Here is a 22,022-nt window from a genome sequence, read left to right on the forward strand (position 1 = left end):
TTAAATGGTTTAAAAATACTTAGTTTTGAGTTGGCAACTAAATAACTGTTGTTCTTATCAGGCAATCCGTTTGTTTGTGATTAGATTTTGAGTTACTTCATTACACCTAACCTGAATGAAGATATTTTCTACATCTGAAGGTGTGATGGCATTAAGATTTTTTTGTTCCCTAGCAATCACGGTGTAAAATGTGTGTTGAAATCTGATAGAGTTAAAAGAAAACGTCTGACCAGCAAGCAAAGCTTTCATCATTTCAACTGTCACTACATTAATATTTTTTAGTTTAAGTTGTAGTTTACATCAGTTTCAGTTTAAATGTATTATTAAAAATGTTTTGTTTTAGTGTGTTGAATAAATATTTATCGTGTCCGACCCACGGCCAAAAGTGTGCTTTGAATATTATTTTATCTTATTTTGAAATGATTCGAGTAATATTAGCGACGTTTACTTCGAAAATATAAACAGGATCTTCGCGTTCCTATTTGGGTACATTACGTCTTAAGAATTTATTTACGGATGTAATTGCTTCTCTCTGTTACTTCGAAAATCTGGACCGGATCTTCTAGTTCTCCAGTTGTTTACAGTATCATCCTGCGCGTTCTTTGCTTACTTCCCTGATAGGCGTTCAAAGTTTGAATTCTAGAGCCGACAATGAGAGCTTTCTTGCGGGGTGTCTGCCTGCTATTCCTCGGCCTTGCCGTGGCCTCTTCGAGGTTCCAACTGCCTCCACACGACCAGGTTGCCCGGGTCGCCCGCTTCGTCGCCCACCAGTGTGACTGGGCCTCCATGGCCACCATAAGCAGCCACAAGCCGGTAGCGGGGCAGCCCTTCTCCAACGTGTTCTCGGTAAGCGACGGGCCACCAGGCTACAGCTCCGGAGTGCCTTACCTGTACTTGACCCGTATGGAGATCTCCGTCCAGGACCTGCAGGTATTGTTTGTTTAATTGTGATTCACAAAATGTCAACAATTCCTAAAGCAAGTGCCCGTAACTGTGACAATTTAAGCAATTAAGTATAATCTTTCGTGTTCTAACTTGCAGCACTTTGTAGTTTACATTTCTACACAGTTGAAAAATTAACAACTTGGTATAATCCTTAACTGTATGCTAACTTTTGCACATCTTCCCCTAATTGATGTAATCATTTATAGTTCACATGATTTATCAAACCTTTTATGCCACTTAAAATAATTGTTTTCTTGTAGCAATCCACCCCTCATATAACATGCTCAAGTGTCCATTCATCAAGTCAACATATTACATGCAAACGTTATGCAACTAAAGAAGAGTCACCATGACTCAGCAGCTTTTCAACTATGCATCAGCAGTTTTGACATCCAGTCACGAGTTGGAAATGCAGTAACGTGGTTTTAAAATATGGCCTAACATTGATCAGATGACATTTTAGTTTTTACTGCCGCCAAATATAGGAGGGGTCAAAGGTCAGTCAGTATGTCATATGGTCAAACCTTTTGAACATGAGAGCATTAAATGTGCATCTCAACAATTTTTTACAATTATTTTTTCCTCTCTGTTGGAAAGTTAATTAAATACCCAAATACAAAATAATGTAAAACAGTTGACAATTCTGCCTGTAATTCATATCTTTATTGTTGTATGTGGTAATGAACTGAAAAAAGTTATTTTATTTACGGTACATATTTTTAAATAATCGGTCAATTAATCAGTTATTGGAATTTTTTTTCAAAATATTGTGATCAGCATAACAAAAACCCTTCCATATTGGACGGGCTTCAATTCAAATTTAGTTGTGGGTCCAGTGTAAAGCTTGACTGAAACATAATGAAACTTTGTATCAATGCAGGTGAACCCTCAGGCGTCTTTGTCCATGTCTCTGGCTCAGACTGACTACTGCCGCCAGCAGGGCTTCGACCCCCAGAGTCCTCTGTGCGCTCACATCATCCTGTCCGGATCTATGCTGGAGGTGTGTCCCCACAGGCACGGCACTTACTCATGCTATTCGTGTTCTATTGTCAGACCATTCACGTGCACCTACTTACCTTCGTCAGGTGAACGGCACAGAGGCAGAGTTTGCCAAGAAAGCCCTCTTCAGTCGACACCCAGAGATGATCGGCTGGCCCTCAGACCACAACTGGTTCTTTGCCAAATTCAACATCACACAGGTACCAGAGTACGGGTGTGTGCTTGAGAGACAAATCCGGAAATGTGTGTGCATAGCGGTACGTGGCTGTGCGGGAGCCATCTCCCGGCTCTCTGTTGTATGTTTGTTTTTTTTCTACAGTTTTTTTGTTTTGTTTTGTTTTTTTAAATCGGTGCCCCAGTCGTCATAGGTATGAAAAGGTTTTTCTTAATTAACGGTCCACAAATATACAACCAAGGTACAACCCAAGTTTGGGACTCGTTGTACAACGAAAAAAATATCTATATCTTGTCATCCCCTCTGTGTTACAGGTGTGGGTGCTGGATTATTTTGGCGGGGTGAAGACAGTCAGTCCCGATGAGTACTACCAAGCCTCTCCAACTAAGTAACGTTCGTAGGGATTTTGTGTGTTCTTTGCAGTGAATCATATTCCAAATTATTTCCAGTGAATCGCTGATTTGCTGTTATTTATGAGTGCCATGCTTGTGGTTGCGGTGTGAATGTTTGGATTGCCTTCTTATAAATATTGAAAGACAGTGTTTAGTTGAAGTGAGGTGTTGTTAGAGTGTGAAATGGTACATGTACACAGGGGCGGAGCTACATGGTGGCTAGGGGTGGCCATGGTCACTCCCTAGGCCTCCTCTACTTCTAGGACACTGGTTTTGATATATGTGACTTATCTGCCAATTTCTCATGAATGTAGTGTTCTTAAATCTTTTGATACAGTGCCACAATATATACATTTACAATTGTACATTGATTGCGTTGATTTTTGTCCTGAACATTTTGATGAATTATATTTTTAGAGAGAACATGAATATATTATTTGTGAATAAAGGTTGTTTAATAGAATGTCTCTATGTTCTCTGCGAATAAATATAAATCCAAAGTTGAGATGCTGTGATTTAGGGAACTTAAACATACGGGCTCAGTCTAAAATGGCAGCACACTAAAAAAATAACACGTTTGTGCTTGGTGGAGGTAATAAACAGTACTTTGAGTCAGATGTCGCTACTTCAAAACTGTGAGTCGACGTGTTTGCTGTGATACCCGCCACACCTGCTACGCACCACTTCCTGTCCCAATTTAAAGCAAAAACGTTGTTTGAGAGACTCCACGGAGGTCGGTATGGCGTTCTGGTGGATATCAGGTGTGCTGGTCTTGGCGATTGAGCCTGCAGGTAAAACACGTCATCAATTTATCAAACTCAAATTGTATTTATTTGGTGTTTGATGCTTCTTTGAAGTACACGAGAAGCTCTTGAGATGATTCTCCTAATAGGTTAAAAAAAAAAAGAACGTCAACTTGAGTTGACAAATTTCATCCACATTTTAAACTTTGGCATTTTGACCAGAGTCCAAACAGATTGTTTTCCTTTCATTGTTCAAAGTAATCATCAAACTATGAGATAGATTGTTTGAAGCGACCAACCAGGAAGCAAGTTTGTGGTTTTTAGCAACTCGGCTGCTCAGGAACATGCGTTCCTCTTAGAAAAAAAGACAAATATATTTCCTGAGACAGAAAAAGGGAAGCAAATTGGCAACGCACGCTTTGGTAAAGATTGTCGCTGAGCACAACTAAATGTGCAGATGCCATGACGCTGTACGACCCCAAGTTGTGTTACATTCTGGACGGCTTCCTGAGTCTATACGGCCTGATCATCACCGCCATGTTCATCAAGGAGAAGGTCAGTCTGCTACTTACCCTAACCACACACAATCTTCTGCAGCCATTTCACCTCTAAACATCTTTGTGCAGTTCTTCAAAACAAAGGCGGACAGCGCTTATACGGTGAGACCCACAAACAGTAGCAGAGCGTCTCCTCCTCTCCTATCGCCATTTTGATGTAAATTGTGACAATATCAACGCTCTCTCCTTCGCCTTCATCAGGGTGGAAGTAGCCAGAAGAGAGGAGACCTGGAGAGAGGGCGTGTAAGTATCCCAAAGAAAGTCATCCCAGGAATAATCTTGAAAATGCCAAAAAGCGTATAGTATGTGGAAGTGAAAGCTCTCAAGAACTGTTCAATGTAAAATATTGCATAACCAGTTAAAACTAAAGAACTTAACTACCCAGTGAGCTTTGTGTATCGTGTTTCACAAACTTCTCCCTTATATGTGTCCTACAGAAACGCTGGGAGAGTGATAATGCGACATACACGGTACCAGTACCTCTGGGTTAAGTTTATCGTTAGAAAACAAAATAAAACAGTGTGTGTTTGTGTGTGTCTGCACGTGTGCCGTTTTAGGGCTTGACCAAAAGACCAGAAGACGAATACAAAGAACTTCCTGTTAAAAAAGAAGTGCGTGTGGCCTTTATTGTTTCAGAACCATCCATGGCAATCCGTGTATCGTTTGTTCTTTCTATTTTCCATTGGCAATCAAAAACAATTTAATTTTTCAGATAGTGGTGACTTGAGATACTCGTTCCCTGACTTACACATTTTTCCAAATTTGTTTTTAAGATATAAGCAAAGATCTGATCAAATATATTTCGTTTGTGAACAAACGACACGGATTGTTTGGACTACTTGTTTATCTCAATGTGTGACTGAAATGATCCAAATGTTCACGCTCATTTGCTGCTTCCTATAGCGACCCCGAAAAAACGATCTGGTTTACCAGGTGAGTGCAATTTCAAGTTCAGTGAATAAATTCGATTTTTATCTGAATTTCCACCCCATTCACACGGAAACATCACCTTTGAAATGTGACTTCAGGGTCTCAGCAGAGCGACCAGAGACACCTACGATTCCATCCAGATGCAGCCGTTTTCAAGCCGCTAGAAATATGTCGTGCTCATTGTTCCTTTCAAAATCTAATCATTTTCTACTGTTCTATATCATAAAATAATAATACATGAGATAATTGTGTAATGTAATAAAATAAAGTGACATTTCTGCTGAATCTTATTTTTTTTCAATGTGTATACAAAACAGAACAGTGAAACTTATGTGCAAATATTTTTTTTTTGCAAAAGCAATTTCATTAGTGTGTGTTTTGGGGCAGGGGGTCAAGTTGTGGGTTACTGACAGTTTTGGCGCCAGAGCACATATGATGAAACATTTTGTCTGCGGAGGGGTGTCGGGCACTTCAAATTTCACTGCTCAAAAAATTTGCACGTGTAACAAACTAGGGCTACTACCATGGGTTTTGCCTTGCTTGCTGGTAGTTGGTAACACCAGCAGGACCAGTCGGTCGCCAGCTATCACCAGCTCTTGAGTGGGCCATCTATCTGGCCGACTGTGGCTGACCCTCATAGAACGGGTTGCCCAGTGATGGAAAGTTTGGCTTTTTGAAGCTTGACTGTTTTATTTACTGCTACTGCTGTTTGGTTCTTCCTGATGACACCACCCCAAGGCCGCCAGCGCAAAAACACAGCAAAACCACACTGGGCTATGCCTTATCTTGTTGGTTGGTTGGTTGGTTGGTTGGTTGGTTGGTTGGTTGGTTGGTTGGTTGGTTGGTTGGTTGGTTGGTTGGTTGGTTGGTTGGTTGGTTGGTTGGTTGGTTTGTTTAACCAGGGAGATCCTTTTTTCCTCCTCCTTACAGTTTTATACATCATTGTATTTTGTCACCTAGATCTCTGCCAGATTGATAAAAAACAAAAAATAAGAATATTGCAGTGAAACTACTTGGGCAATTACAATTCAGCCCAAAAGTTACTTTAATGTAATGAAGTGAATGTAATGGAGTGTATGTTACTACCAACCTCTGCTTAGTTATCTTTGTAAATGGAAAACGAACAGTATCTCCAATTTTAATTAATAAATGACATGACACATAATCAATTATTCTTGTTTTTTTTGTTAGATTAATTTCAATACCTTTAGTTTTTCGTACAACGTAAAATGAAATCATTAATAACATTCATGCTTTTAATTTGAGCACGATTGATTGGCTTATTATTTTGAAACGAACGAGCGGAAGTGCACGTACGAACAGCGTTTTAGCATTGAGGCAATGGCGCTAGCGAGTCTGCTCGCTGTGTTTATGCCGCTTTATCCGACAGATTATCAAATCATGTCAATCGTTCCCAACATAATTATAATTACTTATCATAAGTAGTACAACGGTAATTGTGTCGCAGATTCAGTCGCGTGTCCATGGGTCGTGCTAAATGCTAACGTTAGCCCTTAGCCGCACGGGCTTGGTGTTAACATCGTCCTTCTCGTTGCTTCCTCCAAAAGTTTCAGTTTTCAAGGATTAAACAAAAATGGAAACGAACGTGCCGAAAAGGCGAGACAACAAGAAGCCGCTCCGCGTGAAAGTAATAAGCCTTGGCAACGCCGAAGTCGGGAAGGTATAAGCTTTTATCAATCAATGAAAAACTGTGATGAAGTGTCACTATGTCCGTGCCAAAATAAACAATTCAATCAATCAATCGTCATCATTTAGTAACGTTATTTAGTGATGTAATCAAACGTATAGTTTACTGAATGTATGGGTAATTTGACGACGTATTTGTATTTGCAACCATTTCTAATTTAATGAACGAAAACAATTGTAACGTGTTATTAATAAAGACAATATGTATAATAATAAAAAAAGAACGAAAGAAATAAACTGGCATTCCACTCATCAGTCCATTTTTTGAGCCGCTTATCCTAACTAAGTATAATTTGCACCGCTATATTCGTGTGTACCGTAAAGGGGCGTGGTCCTTAGGCTGTGCGCTAATTCTCATTTAGTTTTTCTGTTTGGCTGTTTTCCCCCATTCAATAAATGGCTTAATGGGTGAAAAATAATAAATTAATTATACAATGAAATTCCAGTGCCAGATTTACAATAGTCTAATAAAAGTGTCGCATTGTAATCTTTGTGAAATAAAATATCAAATTGTGTAGTGCTTTAGAAATCAATGTATTGTCTAACAATGTTATTTTTTAGTACTAAATGGATTTAGGTCTAATGGTGTTCTCATTTCTCCCTGCAGAGTTGCATCATTAAACGTTATTGTGAGAAGAGGTTTGTTCCCAAATATTTGGCCACTATTGGAATTGACTACGGAGTCACCAAGTAAGTGTGTTCAATTTAGTAATTGTGTGCAGTTTCTCATTTGTATGTATTTGCAATATGACCCTATTAAGGCTTGTGTTATCAGGGTGCAGGTTCGCGACAGAGAAATCAAAGTCAATATCTTCGACATGGCTGGCCATCCATTCTTCTACGAAGTGAGTCTGACGAAGTTCAGTGTTAAGGTTTAATTTTCTGAGGCCTGCTTCAAATAGCACAAAACTGCAAGTAATTGACCGCCACCATAAAATTGAACTCATTCACTGTTATCGACATTATAGTAATGTCAACTTTTTATTAACCAGGAGTAGCTGTGTAGTCTCCTATGATGCTTTTCTGTGAATATCAAGTTAATAAAAAATATTATATAAATTAAATTATATACAGTTTGCACATATTATATTATACAAATCTATTTCTTCTGCAAGGTGCGGAATGAGTTCTACAAGGACAGTCAAGGCGTGCTTCTGGTGTATGATGTTGGTCTTCGGGACAGTTTTGACGCCCTGGATAGCTGGCTGGGCGAAATGAAACAGGAAATGGGCTCTCAGGCCAACATGGACAGCATCGTGTTTGTGGTCTGTGCCAACAAGGTCCGACTCGCCCCACCTCGAGCTGAGTTGCCGCAAAAGCACAAGTCATGAAGTTAACCGATTGTGTCCACAGGTGGACCTGTTGAAACGGCGCGTGGTGGATGAGGGGGAGGGGCGTTTGTGGGCGGAGTCTCGAGGCTTTCATTACTTTGAGACGTCAGCGCAAAGTGGAGAAGGTATCAACGAGATGTTCCAGGTGGGAGAACATACTGGAGACTCCGCCGACCCTAAACTGGAATGTAGACTCAGTCTTTTGTGTTTTTGTTTGTGTGCAGGCCTTCTTCTCCTCCATTACCGACATGTGTGAGAATGGCGGTAAGCGCCCTGTGTCAGAGGTCAGCGTAGGCTTCACCAAAGAGCAAGCAGACACTATCAGACGTATCAGAAACAGCAAGGACTCTTGGGATATGCTGGGGGTCAAACCCGGCGCCACACGGTGAGTTGATAGGCCACGGCCAAATAGACATGAGCTTCTCAGATGTCTTGATTACAGTAGTTACCCTCAACTCATCCAAAATCAGCCTGTTTGGAGGGGTTGGGCCTGTCTCGTCAAAATAAGTAAGCGCTCGCCCCCATCTGCTAATAAGCAATTCCGCCACTAGATGGCAGCAGTGAGCTTCACAACATCCGGTCACCATTCGTGTGAGAGTAACTGTGTTCCTCCTTATGAAATGGATCCTAAAAAAGTGAATGTTGAGAAGAATTGAATGTCCATTAATTTCATTTGGCAGCCGTGCACAAATGTTCGAGGTATCATGAAATCTAAAAAGCATAATCGTCGCTGTTTTTACACAAACTGCTATTTTTCTCCAGATCATGTGAGAAGTGGCTGAATTTCGTATACCTTAGCTGTTTTACTCTTGACTAATGAATGGAAAAAGGTAGAATCAAAGTTTTTTATGGTTCTCTCATCTGAGATGTAGTTGATGTAAAAATAGATCACAATATTCCGAGGTTCTTGAAAAAAATCTGTTAAAGTGCTCTCAAATGGTCTTTTGCAAAACTGACGAGTTAAAAAACTGATGAGTTAAAAAAATATTTTTATTTTTTTTTCTTTATCCTTCCTACATGCTGGTTTCCAGGGAGGAGGTCAACAAGGCCTACAGGAAGCTGGCAGTACTGTTGCACCCCGACAAATGTGTGGCCCCCGGGAGTGAAGATGCATTCAAGGCAGTGGTGAACGCGCGCACCTCACTGCTGAAGAACATCAAATAGCGCCAACACACATAAAACATCCAGTCTCACAATTTTTTTTTTTATAAGCACTTTGTGTTCCACTTCTTGGGTGCCATGATATGCTCTGCCAAACCCATTTTATGACATCTCTGAAAACACATGCATGTACAGAATGTGGTGTGTTCAAGAACTCACATTTAACATGAAATCATCTCACTATGTTAAGTAGGGTTTCTAATGATGAAAATATGTCAACAAAAACAGATCCAAGTTCAGTGTTAAGCTTGATCTAGACAAAATGTCCGTAAGGTAACAGACATGAAAAGGTCATTTATATTAAATTATTGTAATTTATTATGTTATTATATTTGGATTGTTACATGGATTTATCTCTACCTCCGAAATGTGTGCGAATTCCAATTAAACGCAAATGCATCAGTTAGCTTTGCTAATCATGCATGTTTGTATTTAAATGAGACTAATAAGCATTTCTTTTCATTCATCTTCCGAACCGCTTATCCTCACGAGGGTCACAGGCGTGCTGGAGCCTATTCCCGCTGACTTTGAGCCAGTCGCCAGTCAATTGCAAGGGCACAGCATGCATGTTTTTGGAATGTGGGAAGAAGCCAAATTACCCGCAGGAAACCCACACAGGCACGGGGGGAACATGCAAACTCCATACAGGAAGGCCATAGGCAGAATCTCAAATGCCTGTGGCATGTCTTGTTGAAATAACCCAATATAATGCTTATAAAGACACAAAAATAATTTGAATTTGTGGAGGCAGCACTTTACACACTAAAATTCATATAATTTATTTAGTCATTAGGGCCTCTCAGCATGATTTCAAATATCAAACTCCGAAAATAACAATTGTGAAAAGATCCATTTGTGTCGCTGATCCGTGCATGTGGTGCATGCAGCAGACACTTTAGCAAACACAAATGACCTCAACTCAAATGAAGTTGCTGGCTAATGTTAATTCTCTTAATCCAGCAAATGTCAATGCAACATAGTCAAACCATGAGCAGGAACGTGGTGGATTAAAGGTGGACAAATATGATGTGAGCGATGTTCATCAGTGTAAACGATCCAGCAAAACTCTGAGCAGTTTACTCACGGACACGTTTTAAGAATTACAGATTTCCCAATTTGTCTGCTTTGCTCCTCCCACAAGTGATGTCTGTGCTTGTCTGTCTGTACATTAGTCAGCGTTGAAACTTAAGATGGGAGCAGCAAAATTTAGGCCTTGTTTCCTATGTTTACAAATCTACAATTTAAGTTGTGATTATTTAAAAAAAAAAGAGAGAAAGAGAGACTCTGCGCTCAAAACACAGGAAAGACGCTCAGTAGTGATAAAAGAATGTAAATTATAAAATAATCATATTAAATCTTTTTTTTAGGATAGCCTGGTTAAAACAAAACAACTTGCGAAATTATCTATGTACAAATTGTTCAAATGTATTTGTGTCGCTGTTTTATCTGTGAGCAATGCATGACCGTGAAATTATGTCAGCGTCATGTGGCTACGATGTTAAAAAATATTTTTTAGGGCACATTTTAATGGAGAAGAATAAAAGCCTTGAGAGTCAGATGAATGGATGCTTTTTTTCAGAGGACATGACTAGCTTTTTTACAAACGTGCACCAAAGGGTCTCCCGAAAATATTTCATTGACTGGCTATCATTCAGCCGCTCCATTTTAATTTGATTTTTGATTGTAGTCGTCCTTTAAAGGTTTATAATTAAAATTAGGCTATGCTAATTTCCATCTATGGCGTTTGGCATTACTGTACATGTTAGCATTGAGCACGAGCTAGAATTTGGTCTGTTGAAATGGTTTGGTTAATTTTTTGGGTGTTTAAATATATGTTTGATTCTCTCTTGTTTTATGTCACTTTTACAGTAACTGGGTTTGACAAATAGATTATCTGTCAGTTTCAAGGTAAATATATATAAATATTACTAATGAATACTTAAAAGTTTCAATAAGTTTGACTATTTTGATGAATTTAAATGAGTATCAAGGTAGTTTAAAAGTTGTTTTTATCTATCTCGGGTGGTTCTGAATAAATGGAGTTTCCATTTGGATTTAGGTGTTTAATGACATGTTTACAAGTCTGAGTTAAATTCCAGTAAATAACATTGAATTTACAATAATTTATTAGAATTAAAAATAACAGTTCAAAAATTGAGTAACGGGCAACAATACACTTAGACAAAGAATTGATGATGATGATGATGATGATAGAAATTTATTGTAGTCACATAATATGTGTTGACGCCTCGTGTCAGAGGCGTGTTTAATTAGGATAGTCACATGTTGAACACGGGTTGCTGCAACAACATGCGTGACTCGGTGGATTTGGAGTGAGTGCATAACTCAATGGCGCAGAAGGGCAACTTCAACTCCATGAAGCATTAATCTAATTAATTGAATATTGCCCAACATTTTAAGATATATCTGCAGGCTCAGTGAGCACTTAAATCAGACATAAACAGGACTGTACTAAGTCCAGCAGTAAAATGAGAATGACGGCTAAATTCCCATTTTAAAACTTTGTCCATATATAAGATATATACATTTGGTCCGTGGGCCGAACTTTGGACACGCCTGCTGTATTGGCTCAATATAGGTCCATATATAAGGCGCACCTGATTATAAGGCGCACTGTCGGCTTTTGAGAAAATTGGAGGTTTTTAGGTGCGCCTTATAGTGTGGAAAATACGGTAATCAATTATTAAATTAACTGATTATGATTTTTCGATAATCGATTCATTGTTTAGATACCTTTTTTAATGTAAAATTTGTCACAGAATTTCATCCTGTCAACAGTAAATTTTCCGATCTGTCATCCTACATGAAAGCTGACTAGTTATTTTTGTGTGGAATCCAAATAAAACGTTTGCTTTTACTTGGAAAACCATTTTTGCCATTTTAACTAGAGACGTTTTCAAAATGTTTTAAATGTTTTTTGGGACAAAAACGACTACTACCAGACAATGAGATGTCCCATTTTGCTTATGACATGAAAATTACACTGACCTCTATTATCTATGTGTGGTATGTATGTGCTTTAACTTTCTTCCTTAAGTTTTCCCTTGTCCAGGAAGTCAGATTAAGAGCTGGCGACAATATATTTGTGGACCTTTGTCTCCAAACGCCAACTGTCAATAATTATACAGTCCCTGAGATCTCTTTCTGCTTTGCCAGGTGGCAAAGTTCATTTACAGCAGTCTAGATCAGTGTGTACCAACCACCGAGCTAGACTCCCACTAATTCTCGTCCTTGTACATAATACAGGGTACTAAAACTTGAAAGTTGTTGTGTTGCTTAGAGGGGCGGGGCTCCAAGCACATGCCCCCTCTGGACAGTTAACATCTGAAATCAAAAGTCTGAAGAGGACAGAAAGATTTCACAACATGAGGGAACTGGACAAAAACATGAGGGACTGCACGACCTGTGCCCGGTCTTCCTCCGATGACCTCATCTTCTTCGTAAATGGGAAAAAGGTAAAAATGTCATTCATTTAACTTGAACATCAATTGCAATTGTTTATACATATGTGAGGTGTTCATATGTTAGAGACCATGTACAGAAAACAACAAGTAGAGATGCATTTTACAAGATTATATTTTTGTAATTTCAATCTACTGTGTGTGTTTGTAAATATACTGGCATGAAACTGGCTTTAGTTCCTAAAGATTATTTTTTTAAAGTGCTCCTTTAGAGAGGGTTTTAGAACTTGTGATAGTCTTGTTCACGAATGACAAATACTAATAAACATGACAGCAGTGTTTTTAGAGAGCAGTGTGGTCTGGACACAGGCCTGAAGCTGTTAATAAATAACTGCGCCAGTTTTGGGCTGCAACATCCGTTCAACGTGCCTTAGATTTTATTTCCCAACGTGATGAGCCAAAGTGTCATTTCAGCAATTTATATGTCACTTATTGATATGCAGTCAATCGAAAGCGGAAATGAAACTTTTTGTCCCTGTTGTGCAGATTGTGGAGACAAATGCAGATCCTGAAATGACCTTGCTCACATATCTGAGGAGGAAGCGTATGTAGCACTCACACTCATCATGATAGCAGAAGTTGCAAAAGTGTTCACATTTTCTGCTTAAGTGGCTGTTTTTTGTTAGATGTGGAAATAGGAACTCTTATACTTGTGATTACTCGTGATAAAGGGCTGTACAAATAAACTTGACTTTAGAACTCTGTGAAACAAAAGTGAATTGCGCCGAGTCATCAGAAACAAAATATTCAAGTGAAGATGGTTGAAGAATTTTTATCTGCAACAACCAAGTATTTGTACATTGTTACTTTCCATCACTGGATACATACACAGCCAGCGTCTCATCAAACGCATTCTTTGGCGCATTTCAGCGGAACTAACGTGTATTTGGTCTCACACAAGTCTCTCCCTTCACCCTGCTTTATTTCATTGGCAGTAGACTCAGACACTACATGAATCAATCATTGCCTTGTGACTCTTTGAGGACTTTGGATGCATGTGCATGTATTTCATGGAATGTTTTGTCTCAGTGGGCTTACCGGGGACCAAGCTGGGTTGTTCTGAAGGTGGCTGCGGAGCGTGCACAGTGATGCTGTCCAAATACCAAGCTCACACGCAAAACCTGACGTATCCTGCCGCCTGGAAGTCATGCGCTGATTTCAAGCTGATAAATTGAGACTGAGAAATGAAGTCCTTAGCTCTGCTTAGTCATTATGCCGTGAACGCCTGCCTTGCCCCCATCTGCTCCTTGCATCTGGTTGCTGTGACCACCGTGGAAGGAATTGGCAGTGTTGCAAGGCAGCTGCATCCCGTACAGGTTGGTGTTGATGGGTAGCCAAGAAGTACCTTTGCGTTTTAAAAGGTTGATGACCCCGGATTTATTGTGTCGTATTCAGGAACGGATCGCAAAGGCTCACGGCTCGCAGTGCGGTTTCTGCACTCCGGGTATCGTCATGTCCATGTACGCATTGCTAAGAAACAACCCCACCCCCAAAATGGCTGATGTGGAGGAGGCTTTCCAAGGTAGGACATTTCACCGTGACTTAACTCACTTATAGAATTTGTGATTGTATACTGCGGATTGTGTGCTTAATTTCAAAGTACTAATTTTCAGGAAACCTTTGTCGCTGCACTGGATATCGGCCCATCCTGGAAGCCTACAAGACCTTTACTGTGGTGAGACTAGACCAGACCAACCTTTATTGAGCCAAGGAACCTGTAGATTGAGAAACATGTTTAATTCTGTGACCGCAATCGTAACTCAAAACACTTATCTCAAATCATCTTTCCCCATTGATATGAATTGAAATGCCATTAATTCGTAACAAAGTTAACTGGATCCTTCTTTTATCAAGCGTTTAATGTTTCTTCCTATCACTGTACATCTCTGGCAAGATATTATTAGTCCTAAATAAATAATTGACTGACCAAGTAAAATTGTATGATTTCCGATGGTACGCAATGATTTATAAATGTTGTAAATCATTGGATTCACTCAATTTAGTATGTCACTTTAGGAAGGCGGATGCTGTGGGGGGAAGGGACGGGACGGCGGCTGCTGTATGAGAAATAGCAAAGACGAGGAGAATGAGGCGGATGTGGACGTAAGTGTGTCTTCACTGTAAAGATGCCGCCTTATTGCAAGTGGAGTAACAGTTGGAGTATTTTTTTAGATGGCTTCAAAGCTGTTCAACACTGCTGACTTTGCGCCACTTGACCCCACGCAGGAGGTCATCTTCCCTCCAGAGCTGATGGTGAGAAACAGAACATAAGGCCACATGTCTGACATCCACAGCTGGCAAATGTAGTCTCACTCTGTACTTGAGTACTGATACTTTATAGAAAAAAAAACCTGGATGTAATAATTCAACTCATTATCATATATGTACAAGTAAAAGAATTTCAGACTATGGAATATTCTTAAAGGTGACCTAATCTGCTCAAAATCCGGACCTACCTAGATTGGACTTTCATCCGAGTCTTTGTATTTACGCTTTGAAATATTTGGATTATGAGTACTTTTGCTTGCACTTTGTAGACCCTGAGTAAAAGTGAGAAGACTTGCTCGCTGCAGTTTCGCAGTGACAGGGCAGTGTGGCTGCAGCCTGCCACCTTGGACGAGTTCCTCATTTTGAAATGGAAACATCCCGATGCCCGAGTGGTGGTGGGAAATACAGAAGTGGGTACGTGTTAACTCCCATGCACTCAAACACACACACTCGTTTTCGCAACCACTTGCTCATTTTGTGTGTGTGTGTATAGGTATAGAAGTAAAGTTCAAGAACATGTTATATCCAGTCATTCTGGCTCCAGCCTTCATCCCGGATCTCCACAAAGTGATACACACTGATGAGGGTAACTACTGAGGCAGAACATAAAAAAGGATTAGCAAATGAAGTTTGAAGACCGAGTTTGTGTGGGTCATGCTTTTAGGTATCGTGTTTGGCGCAGCGTGCACTCTCACCCAAGTGGGTGAGGTACTGAAGCAGGCCGTGAAGGAGCTCCCTTCACACCAAACCCAGGTCTTCCTTGCTGTCCTGGAGCAGTTGCGCTGGTTTGCGGGACAGCAGATACGCAACGTTGCGGTGAGCGAGAACAGCGCGTTGCGAGATATGAAAATAAAGGCCCGACCTTTCTTTTTTTTATAAACCAGTCATGTTCCACTCCAGTGATATAACATGTTATAGAATGCTCACCGTTTCATTCTGGTGTTTCTGGCATGTGCATAATCCTAAATAAACAATAAAAATCAACAAGATCACCATTGCTGCTTTTCAGGCTGTTGGTGGGAACATCATGACTGCTAGTCCCATATCAGACCTTAATCCTGTTTTTATGGCAGCCAGCTGTAAACTCACACTGATGGACAAAGGTAAGACCCAAAAATACTTTTCAGTCTGCCTTTGAAACTCCATACTGCAGCTCATCTCTAACATATCCTCTCTTGCTTCTAATTAGATGGCAGTCGTGTGGTTCAGATGGACGACGGTTTCTTTGTGGGTTACAGGAGGACTGTGCTGCGCCCACAAGAAATCCTGCTATCCATTGAGATTCCCTATAGCAGGAAGGTAGCTGCATTAAAAGTCCATACAGATGTTTGTATGTGTAAAGAAACAGGATGGGAAAAGTAGATGAACAAAAGCATCAGTCACCCTGTGATCATTTCTGTCATTCCCTCATCTCTTCTGTTGCTGATTCTTCTTTGTCCTCGCTAGAATCAATTCTTCTCAGCCTTCAAGCAGTCACCTCGCCGAGAGGACGACATCAGCATTGTCACCACCGCCATGAGTGTCACTTTCACACCCGGGACGTGCGTTGTGGAGGATGTGAGGCTAAGCTACGGTGGCATGGCGGCCACCACAGTGCTTGCAAAAAAGACAGCAAACAAACTGTTGGGAAGGTAACAAACACAAAGAATAGAAATGAATAGAGGAAGGAAAGGAGATGGTAACGCCCGATGATGTCATTCAGATGCTGGGGGGAGGCGTTGCTGGAAGAAGCTTGCTCCTCTTTGGTAGAGGAGTTGACCCTGGATCCATCTGCGCCAGGCGGCATGGTGACATACCGACGAACTCTTAGCCTCAGTTTATTCTACAAGTTCTACTTGACAGTGCTGCAGAAACTGCGAGAGCAGGTAACTGAAGTGTCACTTGCAGAGTTGGCGGGCAGTCACATGATTGTAAGTCTTAAGTCTTCAAATGTACGTTAAGTTATGGTGGCAAAAACCAAGCAAGTCAATTTCCTACGACCGATATCCCAATAGGATAGAAAATTAGCCAACCAAGTGTCAAGTCTTAAAATTGGCAACTAAAGTCTGACCTAAGTTCAGCCATGTGACTCCTATGCCCCAACTCTGGCAATAAGTTTCCATTCCAAGCAACACAGCTGCCTGGTCAATCATCTTCACATGAGCTTGGTCGTTTGTCAGGGTTTAAATGTGGAAGAGGTCCCATCTGATCTCCTGAGCGCAACAGAGATTTACCATCAAGAGACGCCATCCAGTGTTCAGATCTACCAGGTACAACATTGCCCACGAGGCATGGAAAGAAACAAGCTATGAACCATTTGATCTGCAGGAGGTGCCACAGGCCCAGAACCAAGATGACGTGGTGGGCCATCCCATGATGCACCTCTCAGCTCTGAAGCAGGCCACGGGTGAGGCGGTTTACTGCGACGACATCCCGCTGTTTGAGAACGAGGTGTACTTGGCCCTGGTGACCAGCAGCAAGGCGCATGCTCGCATCCTGTAAGATTCCGTTCATTCACATTCACAAACATAATGTTGGGTACCGGCTGCTGTACACAAATTCTCCTATCGAGTCTTCACAACCTTGGCTTCGTGTCACAGTTCCATTGACTCGTCGGCAGCAGAGTGTTCGCCCGGCTTCATTTGCTGCGTCTTTGCCCGTGACATTCCGGGCAGCAACAAGAGCGGGCTATGGCATGATGAGAGCGTCCTTGCTGATGACCTGGTGGGTTTCTTTTGAGTCACTCACAAGGCTCCATTATGATCTGACTGTTCAGGTGTCACTTCTCATGATAGGTCACATGTGTGGGCCACGTCATTGGTGCCGTTGTGGCTGACACTCAGGTTCATGCTCAGCAAGCCGCCAAAGCCGTCAAGATCCAGTATGAGGAATTGCAGCCGATTATCACCATACAGGTTAGAAGACCACGGGCCTGATTTATTTCCAAACAAATGTTGAAATGAATTTTGGTAAGACGGCATGACTCCTTGTAACTGGCTCGAGGTCAGCTCCAAGATCATATAGAAACTCCAAAATGTTTCTGGCCTTTCACAAATATTCTTCTGAAAAGCTTCTGGTGGATTTAACAGGAAGCCATTGCCGCCCAGTCCTTCTACAAGATAATTAGAACACTCCAGAAGGGAGACCTGGAGGCAGGATTCAAACAAGCAGACCACATTCTGGAAGGTATAAATGTGAGCCCGCCATTGCAAATGAACTGGAGCCAAGCGCTCACATGAATGACTGACTGACAGGTGAGATGCACATCGGTGGCCAAGAACATTTCTACCTGGAGACCAACGTGACTGTGGCTGTCCCTCGAGGGGAAGACGACGAAATAGAGCTCTTTTCCTCCACTCAGAATCCCTCTGAAACGCAGGTGAGGGGAAATGTAGTGAAAATATGGTTTGACCAAGGCTTTAATTGTTTGCATGTCAGTCTCTGGTAGCCTTGGCATTGGGCATCCCCTCCAACAGGGTGGTAGTGCGAGTAAAAAGGATGGGCGGAGGCTTCGGCGGCAAAGAGAGTCGGACCACCTTATTATCCACTGTGGTTTCCGTGGCAGCGCACAAGTACGTTGATCGGTCACTTCTGATTCGGGCTTGTACATTCATGCCCGCGGGTTTTTCTGCTTGCGCGCCAGGCTGCGACGACCTGTCAGGTGCATGTTGGACAGAGATGAAGACATGTTGATCACTGGAGGAAGACACCCATTCTACGGAAAATATAAGGTTCAAATGCACACACTTCACACATTGACCAGGTCAAGATCACATGTTTATACACACGTGTGTGGACAAAATTGTTGGTCACAGAAATTACTTATGACAAAAATAATAGTAAATAAAAATTAAACATTAGAGAGCAGACGTTGTTTATGGTTCAAAATAATTTTGAAAAACAAATTCATAAAACAGGCCTGGACAAAAAAACTGATGATCCCTTGTGAAATTTTTAATGCCACACAACAACAGTGTTTATGGCGTTTGCCATTTTGAGTTAGCATTGAGCTAACAGAGGCTATCTCCTTGTTTTGAGTACAACTTTTAGTTTTATGTTTAGATTGACTGTAAACTTCAACTGGGATTGCATTAAATACTTTAAAGCATTTATTTTGAAGAATCGTTCGCTGCTAATTTTTGTGACATCAGTTGCATGACCATCAGTGATGGCCTTTGATCATAAATTGAACGACAGCGACCCAAAAAATGATGCAAGCACTAAAACAATCCCTTGCTTCTCAAGGTGGGCTTCCTGAAGAGCGGGAAGTTGCTAGCCCTGGATGTGTCAATGTACAGTAATGCAGGAAATTCCCTTGACCTCTCTCAGGCAGTGAGTATCCATCATCACTTCGTATCTTCGTGATGTTGCATTTACATAGTTGCCTTCTGCTTTGTCATTGAGATCATGGAGCGCGCTCTGTTCCACATGGAGAACGCATACAGCATTCCAAACGTGCGTGGTCGTGGCTTTTTGTGCCGCACCAATCTGCCATCTAATACAGCCTTCAGAGGCTTTGGAGGTCCGCAAGGCATGATGATTGCGGAGACCTGGATGAACGACGTGGCTCAGAGCCTGGGCCGGCCGGCGGATGAGGTCTGTGAATTGCCTGTACAAAAATGGCGAGATTCTGGGAAGGAAGTGTCCTGTCACTATGTTTGTCCTCTTGCAGGTTCGACAAATGAACCTGTATAAAGAAGGTGACGTGACACCGTACAACCAGGTCCTGGACCAGTCTACTTTGGATCGCTGCTGGGATGAGTGCATGTTCCGATCACGGTACCGGCAGCAGCGAGCTGCTGTCGAGCTGTACAATAAGTAGGTTACCATTTAAAAACTTTATCGCTAAAAAAGCGGCGGCCTTAAATCAACGTCGGTATCTTTCTGCCAGAGAAAACCGATGGACCAAACGAGGCCTTGCTATCATACCGACGAAATTCGGCATCAGCTTCACGGCTCTCTTTCTTAACCAGGTATGAACTGCATTTGCATGTTCTGCCATGCTTCGATTTTTTTCATTGGCAACTGTAAATTGTATCAAATAATGGATGCTCACAAAGAAAAAACTAAGCTTTGATGGACATTTTTTCCCAGGCTGGAGCGCTTGTACACATATACAAAGATGGGTCGGTGCTGCTGACTCACGGTGGGACAGAAATGGGACAGGGACTCCACACCAAGATGATCCAGGTAGTTTTCAGACAGACTGATTGGAGGAACTGCAGTCAGTTAAGCATTTGAATTTGAACAACTTCTCCCATTCCAGGTTGCCAGCCGGGTTCTTGGTGTTCCCTGCTCAAAGATCCACATATCGGAGACTAGTACCCAAACTGTCCCTAACACAAGTCCGACGGCTGCCTCTGCCTCTTCGGACCTCAACGGAGCTGCTGTGAGAAACGCCTGCCAGCTTCTCAATGAGCGCCTGGAACCCTACAAGAGCAAAAATCCCAAAGGATCGTGGGAAGATTGGGTACGAGTCATTTTGAGCATAGCTTGGCTGAAATGTTTACTCCCTTTGAGTTTCTGCATGCGACTGTGTTTCAGGTCGAAGCAGCGTACTTTGCCAGAGTCAACCTGAGTGCCAACGGCTTTTACAAGTGCGTCCGTGCTTGAGCTCGCTTGTCTGTAGTCAATATGATGAGTTCAGTTTCACCATTGGCTGTTTTGTGTCAGGACTCCAAATATAGGATACAGCTTTGAAACCAACTCTGGCCGAGTGTTCAACTATTTCAGCTATGGAGTCGCCTGTTCTGAAGTGGAGGTGGACTGTTTGACTGGAGCTCACAAGGTCACAATGCTTTCCCTTTTCGTTTTTTTTTTTTTTTACTGTACCTTTATTACTACAGACTGTGTCCATCTATGCAGAAGACTTAGAGCTCACACTATAAATTTACTTGGAAAGTAAATATTTATCCCACTCATGTTCACTATATTACTGATGAATGTGCTGACATGCGGAGCAGAAGTTTGTCAGCAACAAGAACATTCAAAAATAGTAATCATATTATACGTAATATTTCCTAATGCATTTCAATGTCTGACAATTACGTCAATTTTCAATAGGTCAGCTTGACATTATACTTGTGATTGATTTAGAACCTGAGCACTACCATTGTGATGGACGTTGGCGTTAGCCTCAATCCCGCAATAGACATCGGACAAGTAAGTTAGCAGGTCATCAAAAACAAGGTGGTATATTCTGGAGTGCAGCTGCAATATTGTCTATTTGTCTCAAGGTGGAGGGGGCATTTATGCAGGGTCTGGGTCTGTTCACCCTGGAGGAGCTTCACTATTCCCCTCAGGGTGTCCTCCTCACCCGGGGTCCAGGTTCTTACAAGATCCCGGCCTTTGGTGACATTCCCACCGAGCTAACCGTGTCGTTGCTTCGTGACGCCCCTCACGACAAAGCCATCTTCGCCTCCAAGGTAACTCAACCGCCAGGTTGGGGACTTGAGCAAAATGACTTGGCTGATTTTGAGACTTGGACTTGGTTGGCAAAAGTTAAATGACCTGACTGGACTTTGACTTGAATGCCGTGATTTGATCATATATCTATATTTTTAGATATAGACTTGCTCATATGTGACTTACTGCCACTTCTGATTGTCATGCTACGATTCAGATGAACAAAATGTATTTGTCCTAAAGACTACAAATAAGTGTCTCTCAGTCAAAGATGATGACTGTGATGTGTTCTCTTGGTCAGGCCGTGGGCGAGCCTCCTTTGTTCCTCGCATCATCTGTTTTCTTTGCCATCAAAGACGCCATTAGTGCAGCTCGCACTGAATCGGGCATCACAGGCCCATTCAGGCTGGACAGCCCCGCCTCTGCAGAGCGGATACGAAATGCTTGCAACGACCGCTTCACCAAACTGGTAAAAATCTCTTTTTAATTACTCGACCGACAGAATGCATTTTGTGGTGGACGTGGAAACCAGCAACGCTTGATCTTTGTGTGTCAGTGTCCCCCTGCAGACCCTGGGACCTTCCGGCCTTGGTCTGTCCAAGTCTGAATCTATCGCAAACCAGAACCCCATGCCACCGGATGGTGAAGCACAGCAGAATATCATGTCCACGACATATCATAAAAGATTTTCTCGTTATACTACAACAGATTCAAAGAGCTAATCAACTCAAATTTTGTTGTGTCACAATTTATCACTGCACTTGATCATAAATGTATGATTGTGAAAGAAAGAATAAATCATTTATAGCAAGGGCAATTACAACGTTTGCACCTACCTTCCACCGTCTTCTATTCGGGATAAAAAAAGAATTCCACGCCACTGTGCAGGTGAACTTTCACCACCGCTGTTTGAGGGAGGTCGTTGACAGTTGGACTTGTTACTTGCTC

At 41.7% G+C, this 22,022-nt stretch overlaps 4 protein-coding genes across 4 annotated transcripts; all 4 read left to right on the top strand.

Moving 5' to 3' along the window:
* Window positions 1-508: 508 nt before the first annotated feature.
* creg1 (cellular repressor of E1A-stimulated genes 1) lies at window positions 509-2,974 on the top strand. Its single transcript, XM_049752854.2, has 4 exons — window positions 509-930; window positions 1,826-1,945; window positions 2,031-2,144; window positions 2,434-2,974. Exons 1-4 carry the CDS (start codon window positions 652-654, stop codon window positions 2,509-2,511), a joined length of 591 nt encoding a protein of 196 aa, XP_049608811.1. The 5' UTR covers window positions 509-651; the 3' UTR covers window positions 2,512-2,974.
* A 159-nt stretch (window positions 2,975-3,133) lies between these two features.
* On the top strand, window positions 3,134-5,026 carry LOC125988070 (T-cell surface glycoprotein CD3 zeta chain). The gene is made up of 8 exons (XM_049752855.1): window positions 3,134-3,302; window positions 3,712-3,809; window positions 3,881-3,913; window positions 4,013-4,054; window positions 4,249-4,281; window positions 4,369-4,422; window positions 4,715-4,744; window positions 4,840-5,026. Exons 1-8 carry the CDS (start codon window positions 3,251-3,253, stop codon window positions 4,903-4,905), a joined length of 408 nt encoding a protein of 135 aa, XP_049608812.1. The 5' UTR covers window positions 3,134-3,250; the 3' UTR covers window positions 4,906-5,026.
* Window positions 5,027-6,030: 1,004 nt separating this feature from the next.
* dnajc27 (DnaJ (Hsp40) homolog, subfamily C, member 27) lies at window positions 6,031-10,496 on the top strand. Its single transcript, XM_049752847.2, has 7 exons — window positions 6,031-6,422; window positions 7,056-7,138; window positions 7,224-7,293; window positions 7,564-7,728; window positions 7,802-7,924; window positions 8,004-8,164; window positions 8,811-10,496. The coding sequence occupies exons 1-7, from the start codon at window positions 6,336-6,338 to the stop codon at window positions 8,941-8,943; spliced, it is 822 nt and encodes a 273-aa protein (XP_049608804.1). The 5' UTR covers window positions 6,031-6,335; the 3' UTR covers window positions 8,944-10,496.
* A 1,644-nt stretch (window positions 10,497-12,140) lies between these two features.
* On the top strand, window positions 12,141-21,891 carry xdh (xanthine dehydrogenase). Its single transcript, XM_049752782.1, has 35 exons — window positions 12,141-12,416; window positions 12,909-12,966; window positions 13,452-13,548; window positions 13,630-13,738; window positions 13,818-13,944; window positions 14,036-14,097; window positions 14,439-14,525; window positions 14,595-14,675; window positions 14,960-15,104; window positions 15,184-15,276; window positions 15,355-15,506; window positions 15,700-15,793; window positions 15,880-15,989; window positions 16,137-16,321; window positions 16,393-16,555; window positions 16,850-16,939; window positions 16,998-17,167; window positions 17,270-17,393; window positions 17,465-17,584; window positions 17,759-17,855; window positions 17,924-18,048; window positions 18,108-18,241; window positions 18,313-18,400; window positions 18,915-19,001; window positions 19,074-19,265; window positions 19,342-19,487; window positions 19,561-19,642; window positions 19,764-19,859; window positions 19,936-20,139; window positions 20,214-20,266; window positions 20,343-20,457; window positions 20,766-20,831; window positions 20,906-21,094; window positions 21,376-21,543; window positions 21,631-21,891. The coding sequence occupies exons 1-35, from the start codon at window positions 12,327-12,329 to the stop codon at window positions 21,679-21,681; spliced, it is 4,050 nt and encodes a 1,349-aa protein (XP_049608739.1). The 5' UTR covers window positions 12,141-12,326; the 3' UTR covers window positions 21,682-21,891.
* Window positions 21,892-22,022: the final 131 nt, after the last annotated feature.

The sequence above is a fragment of the Syngnathus scovelli genome, chromosome 2 (assembly GCF_024217435.2).
Source record: "Syngnathus scovelli strain Florida chromosome 2, RoL_Ssco_1.2, whole genome shotgun sequence".
Taxonomy (NCBI): Eukaryota; Metazoa; Chordata; class Actinopteri; order Syngnathiformes; family Syngnathidae; genus Syngnathus; species Syngnathus scovelli.